General features: G+C 40.9%; 1 protein-coding gene across 1 annotated transcript in view; it reads right to left on the minus strand.

Annotated features, from left to right (window-relative positions):
• Positions 1–4,414, minus strand: part of LOC119410914 (extracellular calcium-sensing receptor-like) — a 9,085-nt gene extending 4,671 nt beyond the window's left edge. The window contains 8 exon segments of the mRNA XM_037677835.1: positions 3–580; positions 658–781; positions 881–1,102; positions 1,232–1,437; positions 2,538–2,833; positions 3,117–3,406; positions 3,507–3,801; positions 4,281–4,414. Coding sequence (XP_037533763.1) covers positions 3–580; positions 658–781; positions 881–1,102; positions 1,232–1,437; positions 2,538–2,833; positions 3,117–3,406; positions 3,507–3,801; positions 4,281–4,393 — 2,124 coding nt within the window. The 5' untranslated portion in view covers positions 4,394–4,414.
• Positions 4,415–10,952: the final 6,538 nt, after the last annotated feature.

A 10,952-nucleotide genomic window follows, 5' to 3' on the forward strand; every position in this document is an offset into this window, starting at 1 on the left:
ACAGCAGAGCCTAATGCACATTCCAGGATGATCTTCTCCTTGTATGTGCTTAGATTTTTTACAGGGAATGGAGGGCTTAGTACCAACCAAACAGTACAAATTAAAACTTGGATTAATGTGAAAAACACTACAGTCATTCTTTGTTGTGGAGGCCCAAACCATTTCATGACATTACTACCTGGAAGTGTAGCTTTAAAGGCCATTAGAACTACTACAGTTTTACCAAGAACACAGGAGATACAAAGAACAAAAATGATACCAAAAGCTGTGTGCCGCAGCATGCAGGACCACTCAGAGGGAGCTCCAATGAAAGTTAATGAACATAAAAAACACAGAGTCAGAGAGAAGAGCAGCAGGAAACTCAGCTCAGAGTTGTTGGCTCTGACAATCGGAGTTGTTCTGTGTCGAAAGAAAATAATTCCTGTAATGATGGCCAGACAGGCTCCAAAACCAGAGAATGTTGCCAGAATGATAGCCAGTAATTCATCAAAGGATAGAAACTCTACATGGTTGGGGAAACAAGCATCTCTTTGTGCATTAGACCAGAATTCACTGGGACATGTAAAGCAATCAGGAGAATCTAAGGAAATAAAGCAAAACAGGGTGATAATACTCAAATATATCATTAGGGAGATGATTCAAAACCAATTATGTTACCTGTTTTATTACTGATCTCTCCTTCAGGACACGGTATACAATCATAGCAACAGATGGGTTTTCCTTTCTGCAACACTTTACGAGTTCCAAGAGGACACGTCTCAGAGCACACTGACACTGGAATCTGTCATAAAGGCACAGTCACAGACATGTAATTAAAAAAAGCTTTATAATTTTTACAGCTGTTTGTAATTTGTTATTTTCTCATGACTATGATTTGTACTTCTGTCCCATGTTTCACCCAGGTTATGTTCCTGTAGATTTGTAACTCCTGGCCTTTTGACAGTGATCCATCATAGTACCCTACTGTTATCAGATCAATACTTCCACTCTCTCTCTTCTGCCAGTTGACCAGCTCATAAAAAGCCACTGGATCCCCATTAGCATCAAATGACACAGGATAACCATTTTGGGAAAAATTAACTTTTTTCAATTCTGTAAAAACCTGTAAAGTACGAGAAAAAAAAATATGGGGGAGCCCTTTTTTTCCCAAAAATAGTTAATAGATTACAAGAATTTGGAAATTAATAAAAATAAATAAATACATTGTATTTTACATTTCAAGTGAACTGACCTGTTTGGACTCCAGTCTGAAATATTTATCACACTCAAAATTGAGATTTCTTTCCTCACACATTGCATTGTGAATGGCATGAGCCACTGCATAAACAGCCTTGTACACCATGTTAGTAACTCTTAACTGAGATGTATCAGTGTACGGGTTTTCAAGTGTTTTTATATCTTCAGTTCCATCACATTCTCTTTTGCCAAGATTGTCATCTAACAAGAAAAAAAACAGAATCAGATTGTCTGATTTTTCCAAGAAAAACTAAAATGGATTAACCAAGAGTTTGTTTCTTCATTAATACATTTCTGTGCATGCCAACTACTTCATTCATTAAAACAAATAAATAAAATTAAAGAAGCTAATCAAAACTTGCAAATAAAAAAAATACATCACTGAGTCTAAAAATGCAGCTCTGAGATCAATATATATATATATATATATATATATATATATATATATACTTTTGCAGGTTGTTCCAAATTTTAATTAGTTCTTTTGTATATAGCAGAACATTTCTGATCATTATACAACTGTGAACATGTACGTGAAGGTTTGCTGTTTAATCTAAATCAGACGAACAACAAAAGCAGAATTGTGTGCAGAGTTGCCAGATAGAGTCAAGGATTTCCAGACCAAAAATCTGTTAAAAACTGCCACATCACACAAAACCTGCCCAGTCAATATACTGTTACTGTATATTTACTGTTTGAACATGAACATACATCAGTACAAACGAAGGTAATTTAACACTAAGCGGCAAAACGCAACAATCCAACAAAAATCTTCCCAGAGTTCTCATGAAAATCAAAATGAAAACCAGCCAATTGGTGGTAAACTGCCCAATCTGGCAACACTGATTGTGTGTCTGAATGAAATGGCTATTTCCTTGTCAAATCACCCAAGTATTACTTTTACTTTTTTTCTTCTTTTTTTTTTTGTCAGATAAAATTTTTGACTATGTGCAGGCCTAATATAGTGTTGGAGACACACAGAGTTTATAGAGTTCTGCTCTGATCATCCTTGAAATGACTTCATAAACTTTGTTCATCGAAAAAATAAAAAAAGCCAGGTCTTCTGGACGGATTCTTTGAAGAATCCGTCCAGAAGACCTGGCTTAGTTTTGTTTTTTCACCTGCATTGTTGAGAGTGCATCAGGACAGTTTTTGTTCAGTTTTAAGTTACTAGATGTGTCAAGTCACACAAGTTCTCTTGAACATTTTACCTGCTCAAATCTGTGAAACAACCAAAAAAAAAAAAAAACAGCAAGGAAAACTTTGTGTTTGGGCAAATAAAAAAGACGAATCGCACTTACTCTTTTTCAAGCTGCAGTTAAATGCATCCTCCCAGAACTCAGTAAGCACTAAGGAGGTAGCTACTTCAGTGGGAGAAAGATCCAGCAGGAAGTCTCTCAGCCCTGGGATGACAGATTTCTGAATGGCAACTCCAATGGCCCCTGCACAGAAACTGTAGCCCATCAATAATGGGTCAGTTACTCAGCCCTCACTTCCTATCCACTGACGAGGTGGTGAGGGCTCCAAAGCCAACTCTTCTAAAAGGACACTCATGTCTCCAGAGGCTGTATAAGCTACAATGACCATTGCTGTGGACCTGCAGAGACATTAGAATATATTATTTAATTTGACATATACCTATTTTTTTTACCAACAAAAGACTATTTCTAATACATATTGTTAAGTGTAACAACCATCAACACTTGACGTGTGTTTTGAATCATTATTTTTAAATACTATGGAAAAGATAACGCAACAGAATACTGGAATTTTATATTTCATTTTTTTAAATGTGTATTTGAGTAAAATATTTTGCAGTTTGCAGTGCAGAAGCTTCACATCAATAGAAAGTACACAAGCAAAATTTACAAATCTGAAACCTTCGTATAACATCAGCTATTCTCTGGATTTTGCTGTGTGGGTCGGTCCGAAAAAAGGCCTCAGTGTACTCCACACAAATCCCTTCTTTCTGTGCCACAGCAAGAAAAGATGACATGCCAAAATTTCCATAATCTGAGTCAGAATGGACAGCACCTATCCAAGTCCAGCCAAAGTGTTTCACCAGCTTGGCCAGAGCATCAGCCTGGAACTGATCACTGGGAATTGTTCTGAAAAAAGTTGGAAACTGCTTCTTATCTGACAGGCAGGCACACGTGGCAAAGTAGCTCACCTAATGAAAGAAAAATAGAGCAACGTAGCTGATTAATAATAAAGAAAACCCAGGAAATATCCAAAGATATAATTCAAACTTTCACTTTGCAAGGACTCACTTGCGGGACATTAAAGGACCCAATGATACGTGCTATGCTGATAGATGGAGTGGATCCAGAGTCCCCAATAACAGCCATTACCATACCAGTTTGAGAACAATTGCTGTCTTTGTAAAACACAGGGTCCTGGCCATTTGACAGTTGAAACGCTACATGCACAGCCACAGGCACTGAGACACATGAATCATGGATCTCATATCCAAGTTTGATGCCTGGAAGTAGCTCTGTGCTGTTGTTTATCTCCTCAATGGCAAAGACCATTGCTCGAAAGAAGCGCAAAACCCGGGGATTAAAGCTGCACAAAATCAATTGCATGAGTTCTGACATTTTTACAAAATAGAAAAAATATATACTTTGTATTTTGCACACAAAACTTTGTCATTCATCTGTAAACCAATATGTTCAATTAAGTGTCATTTAGTTGATTTTAAAACATAAAACAAAAGCTAAGATCTAATGGGAAAATGACTAACTGTTATATATATATATATATATATATATTAACTCAATAGTATATTATTTGTAATAATATTTTCATGAATTTGTACCAAAAGCCAATGCTTGCTTTAGGGAAAAAAAACACATCAAGATTGGAGAATGTATACATCTGAAAATAAGATAATTACCAAAAAAAAAATATATTAACAAAAAAATAATATTCACTTTCCAAATTTTTAAAACTTTGTAGCTAATTACTCAAATTTCTATATGTACACATCTAATATCTCTTTCCATCCTTTACATATTTTTTTTCTTCTTCCCCCACTTACTAACCTCCCTGTGCATCTTGGAGGTTCAGGCTTAGTGGTGTAGTTATAAATCACCGTGTAAAGTTTGTGGTGAATAGAAAAAGAACCTCCTATAACAAAGTCCCCATCCTCTGACATTGCAGGTAAACGAATTGTACCCTGTAGGGCACATTTCATCGATGAAGCCTCAATACTGATATCAGCACCAGTCAGGTCATCTATAGGCTCAGTCTTCTGTTGAAGTCCGTTTACAGAGCCACCTAAGTCAACCGCTGACATCAGCTCCAATAAACTCACTGCAAATCTCAAACCGATATAGAATGTACAGATCTCCATTCCTCAACTGTATGTACTTGGGTGTGTTTTTACATATTTATGTAATTTTCCATTATATCATGTGATCATTCATGAAAAAAAAAAAAACGCCTCCTACTCAGTAATTGTTGTTGTTGTCTTTGTGTGTGTGTGTGTGTTGGTGCATGTGTGGGTGTGTGGAGGAGGGGGTGTATCAAAGTAAAAGTCAAAGTTTCTTTGTTTGTCATTGGCAGTGGCACCACATGTGCTACATGTGGTGGAATGAAATTGTATACACATAGTCCCAGTTACATCCAACAAAAGTATAAAATGTATAGATAAACATTAATATGATCAAAGGTGTGAACTAAGATGTATATGATAATAACACACTAAGCACTACTAGTACAAAGCAATGTGCCAAACAACAGTATTACAAACATGAGTCTGTGTGAGCAGATGAGTATGAATGAACACAGCAGTGTGAAATAATCAACAGCACAAGATCAACAACATGGATAATCAGCAGCACATATCAACAATCAAATGGCTTTATGGTGATTTATTTATTTATTTTAACAGTGATTATCCTGGTTAGGGATTCATGAGTCCAACTGTTTCAGGGTAGACGCTGTTCCTCAGTCTGGTGGATCTACACTTAATGCTCCTCAACCTCCTGCCTGAGGGGAGCGGGACAAAAAAGTGAGTGTGCTGGGTGAGTGGGGTCCTTCATGATGCAGCTGGCCCCCTTCCTGCATATAGAGTTATAAATGTCTGTGATATTGGGGAGACTGATTCCAACAGACTTCTGTGCAGCCTTCACCACTCTCTGGAAAGCTTTTTTTTTCTACAGCTGTGCAGCCTCCATGCCACACATTGATGCTAGAGCACAGGATGCTCTCCACTGCACACCTGTAGAAGGAGGTGAGGACTGAGCTTCCCAGACCATCTCGTCTCAGCCGCCTGAGGAAGTAAAGTCACTGATGTACTTTCTTGATCAGGCTGGTAGTGTTGTTGCGTCGGCTGAGGTTGTGATTCAGGACCGCACCGCAGATCCTCTATGTTTGAGGGTGGGGGGTGTGGGGGTGGGGGAGGGGGGGTGGCAGGTGTGATTGTTCGTCTGAAGTCACAACCATTTCCTTCATCTTCTTTAAATTGATGTGAAGGCTGTTCTTCCTGCACCAGCTCTCCAGGTGTTCCACCTCCTGCCCGTAGCTGGACTCGTTGTTTGTGATGCATCCAACCACCGCTGTATCATCTGCAAACTTTACAATATGACAGTCTGGATGGGTAGGTGCACAGTCATACATGAGCAGAGTGAACAGGAGAGGGCTCAGCACACAACCCTGAGGGGAGCCAGTGCTGAGGATTATGGTGGAGGAGAAGTTGTGGATCCTCACTGACTGGTCTGTTTTTTAAGAAGTCTAGGACCCAGTTGAAAATGGAGGAGCTTAGTCCTAGTGTGAGTAGTTTGTCCATCAACATCTTGGGGATCATGGTGTTGAAGGCACACGTGAAGTCCACAAAGAGCATACAGACGTAGGAAGTTCTTCTGCTCAGGTGGGTGAGAGCAGTGTGGACCATAGAGGAGATGGTGTCTATTGTAGATCAATTCTTGCTGTTGGTGTACTGGTGAGGGTCCTCGCTGATGTTTATGGTTGTTTTTATGTGGGTCATGACCAGTCTTTCGAAGCATTTAGTGACTATCGGTGTGAGGGCTACTGGCTGATGTTCATTCAGACCAGTCACTGTAGATCTCTTTGGGACTGGGATGATGGTGACGGTCTTCAGGCAGGTGGGAGCTGTTGCCAGTGTGAAGGAGGAGTTAAAGATGTTGGCCAGCACCTCGCAGAGTTGATCGGCACAGTCTTTCAGCACCTTCCCAGGGATGTTGTCTGGGCCAGTTGCTTTATGAGGATTAATCCTCCTGAAAATACTCCTCACTTTGGCTGGAGTCACGCTGAGAAACTCCTCTTCCGGTGGTGAAGTGAGTTTGTTGTTAGGTGGTGTGTATGGGTCTTCAAAGCATGCATAGAACTAGTTGAGGGTATCAGGCAGTGATGAGTCCCTAGGGCATTGGGCACCTCTACATAAAAAAAAAAAAATAAAAATAAATATATATATATATATATATATATATGTGTGTGTGTGTATATAAAGGCATTTTAAACACCACACTCTTGCAATGTTCTAAACAATGGTTCTAATCTCTAAATGCACTAAAAAAGCATAGCATGTCATGATCTCCGCTCTCTGCGATGGCTGCTCTTTGCCACCTGCCAGCGCACTTGGACATGCCCACTTCTCCACTGCAGAGCAGAAATCATGACATGTTGAAGGAGAGAGCTTCTCCTGCAGCTGTGGGCTGAACACAGGTGCAGCAGATGCTAAATCATTTAAAATAATACATTTTAAATAAAAATTCCATGCCGATCATGTGGCTCATCCATCAATCACACAATTGTGTGTCATGTCCAATCTTACTTTAGAAAACGATGATTTAGAGTCTGCAAAAGTCGAACCGCAAAGTAGCAAGGGACTACTCTATACACAAACTAAAGGCTGGACAAATTTTAATTTTTAAATTCAATCATGGCGTTTCCCCCCAACATGTTTGGCTTTGTATAAGTCGTAAAGATAGCCCATGACCACTTTCCATCATATTGCCATTTTCTTGGTACACTGAGAGTTTGGACAAACAACATTTACTTACTTTCTCTTCAACATGGAAGAAGTTACAACAGGACCTGAAACTAGTTAAATGTTTTCCAGTCAAGGATTTTGTAACATGAAGATGTGCTTCCTTGACTATGCCCTTTGACCTTTGGGTTGTCTACAAGACTCACCTTGAACAGTTTTCATTAAAGTTGCTGTAAACTTGAACAATTGCTGTTTTCACACATTCTTTGTCCTTGGACTCAGAGTCAGCTACAGTCTGACTAATATTTACAAATTTCTTCTATGTTTTAAAGAAAGAAAAATACTAAATAATTAATGAATTTTGTTTTATTTGATTATGACAGACGTGAACATGAATAATGTTGATTATTGTTTTCAATCACTATAATGAAATCAGGTGAACTGTTATACTGTGATTTGATATATTTATCTGTTCTGTTTTTCAGAAAATAAATTTTCCTTGAGAGACACCTGTGTGTGTTTTTGAGACAGAATCTGTTTATTTAAGAGGGGAGTCATAATCTTCCAGCGTTCGCCAAAACACTTCTGAGGGCTGACAGCTCAATCAAAAAAATTTTGGGTGACACTGACAGTTTGTCTTGGACCCCATTCTGAGCAGTTTGTCTGATGTTCGTTTTCATTTATTCCTGAGCAAAGAAACATGTTTGCTCAGTTAAATTTTTTGTTAGAAGCAAAGTAGAAGCTTGAAGTAACTACTGAAGATGAAACATTGTTCTATTTCGTATAGGCTTCGCCCTTTAAGGCTATAGCTAGTGGGTTTATCCCGCCGTGCGTAGCACTGAAAACTTTCGTCCGTGCCCACCGGCTGTGTGGGCCCCACCCCTGGTCCGTATAAATTACGGTAAAACTGGGCAAATTCTCATTCATTCAACCTTTATTTATATAAATTAGTCTCATTGATTCACGAGGACTCATTTACGTGACATAACGGTTTTAAACAAAAAACAAAGATGATTTACACACAACAATAAACAATCATATGAAAGTACAGGTGCTGGCCATAAAATTAGAATATCATAAAAAGTTGATTTATTTCAGTAACTCCATTCAAAAAGTGAAACTTGTATATTATATTCATTCATTGCACATAGACTGATATATTTCAAATGTTTATTTATTTTGATGTTGATTTTAACTGATATCTAATGAAAATCACAAATTCAGTATCTCAGAAAATTAGAAAATTGTGAAAAAGTTCATTACTGAAGACACCTGGTGCCACACTCTAATCAGCTAATTAACTCAAAACACCTGCAAAGGCCTTTAAATGGTCTCTTAGTCTAGTTCTGTAAGCTACACAATCATGGAGAAGACTGCTGACTTGACAATTGTCCAAAATATGACAATTAACAACACAAAGGGGGCAAGACATTAAAGGTCATTGCTAAAGAGGCTGACTGTTCACAGAGCTCTGTGTCCAAGCACATTAACAGACATGCAAAGGGAAGGAAAAATATGTGGTAGAGAAAGGTGTGCAGGCAATAGGGGCAATCACACCCTGGAGAGGATTAAGCAAAACCAATTAAAATGTGGGGGAGATTCACAAAGAGTGGACTGCAGCTGGAGTCAGTGCTTCAAGAACCACCATTCACAGACATATGCAAGACATGGGTTTCAGTTGTTTCACTTGGGTTTCACTTTTCACTTCCGGCGAGCTGATGGACAGCAGCTCCCTCCGGCTTCTCTGCAGTCTTTTATCATCAAACTGACCCGTTTTTCGAACCGGACTAAAGTTGGTCCTCCTTCCAACCGAATTCGGTGTTCAGTGACTCAGAGAGCCGGACGGGACCGTCCAAAAAAAAAATATATATATATTTTGGCCCAGGACCGATCGGCCGCTCCCCCCCATCGGTCACTCTGAGCGCACCCTGCCGGCCAGGTGACCCCTCGAGCTGGGGAGTCGACGCACGAAGGTCCGGTGTTTTTTTCTCTCTCTCCCTGGACCTCAACGAACTCTTATCTGGACCTTTGTGGTTCTACCTGGTTCCGACAAATATCGCCGGGTGGTATTTCGCTGGTTTTCAGCTGGACTGGCCCTCGTGGTGTTTCCATAGGTGTGGGGGAAGTGTACCTGTGACCCTCGAATTGGACCAGAACCGAATCGAGGTGGCTGTGGGGAAATTCGTCTTCTACAGAGCCGGTCTCAGCTTCAGTGAGCAGCCCGTTACTTTTACTGAAGGACGATCCACCTCCGTGGAGTCGTTGTGTTCACCTGGAGGAGACGCTCCGGTGCTTTGAAGCGCCGCCGGACCGGAGCAGAACCGCGCCGCCGGGCTGCCGGACCGGAGCAGAACCGCGCCGCCGGACTGGGCCGCCGGACCGGAGCAGAACCGCGTTGCTTGACTGGGCCGCCGGACCGGAGCAAAACCGGGCCAGGGATATCTTCAGCCTCTTCGTCTCTCGTGCTTGGAGCGCCGGAGCCGAACTGGAGCAGAACCGGACCGGACCAGTTGCCGACTTAGCCTCAGCCTCTCCGGTCAGTCTCGCTTTTCACCGGGGGTGCCCCGTGCTGTCGGGTGCTGAGAAGCGGAGGAGCAGCGTGGAGGAGCAGCGTGGAGGAGCAGCGTGGAGGAGCAGGGCTGCGTGGTTCTCGAGAGAAGTTCGGAGTTTGTATCGGAGCTGCTGCAGGCCTCCATACAAACTCACCTGGATAATAATTAATTTTATTCCGGATCACGTTGTTGGCCCCTGTTGACCTGAAACGAACTTGGACCATGCCTTTCACTTCAGGAGGATTTTCTGGCAGCTCGCTCTGCTATTTGCTGCGAATTTTCAGTTTCTGTTTCGGCCTGTTGATTCTGGACCCAGCTTCTGTTTCTCATGTGAGCATCCATCCATCCATCCATCCATCTTCACAGGGGGGCCGGAGCCCCCCTCAGCCTGACTCAAACTGCAGTTGGGCCACCTCGTCGGGTTTGTTTGCCCATTTGAACTGTGACATTTTATGGTCTGAATCTTTTCTGCATCATTCATATTATTGTCACTATTTTCAGTTCTCAGATTATCTGGAGTCACTGAATCTTGTTAATACACCTGAATCTGTCCATCACTGCAACTTTCACTGTTTTTGGGTTCTGAATGATCGCGTCTTCATTAATGTTTCTCATGGTTCGATTATGGGGGCTAATTGTCACACTGTTAACTGCTGTAATTACACATCAGTCACAAAAAACTCAAGAAAATGTCTGATAATAATGTTGTTATTGCTCTCAGGAATTCAACCTAATCCTGGACCCCCCACTAATTACAGCACACCAAATGACTTTAAAAACGCCTCTGGGCTCCATTTTCTGCATGTAAACGCTCGTAGCCTTCTGAAAAAACTTGATGCTGTGAAAATCCTGGTCAGTTCTTCTGGGGCAGATGTTATCTTTATTTCTGAGTCCTGGCTCAACAAATCTGTAATGAATAATGACGTGGCAATCAATGGGTTTAACATCTACCGCTGTGATCGTCAAAAAAGGGGGGGTGGAGTCATTATTTACATTAGAGACACTCTGGTTTCAAGTCTTGTGACTTTCAAAACAATTCCAAACCAGTTTGAAGCCTTATCTGTAAACATCACCTTGAATGGAGGCCAGGTTTTAACTATAGTCTGCTGCTACCGCCCCCCCACAGCTTCACCTGAAGCATTAAATGCCATTAAGGAATTCCTTGGTAATTTAAAATTCAAAGAGATCTTTTTGGCTGGAGATCTCAACAT

The sequence above is a fragment of the Nematolebias whitei genome, chromosome 6 (genome assembly GCF_014905685.2).
Source record: "Nematolebias whitei isolate Nwh7 chromosome 6, NemWhi1, whole genome shotgun sequence".
In the NCBI taxonomy this organism is placed as follows: Eukaryota; Metazoa; Chordata; class Actinopteri; order Cyprinodontiformes; family Rivulidae; genus Nematolebias; species Nematolebias whitei.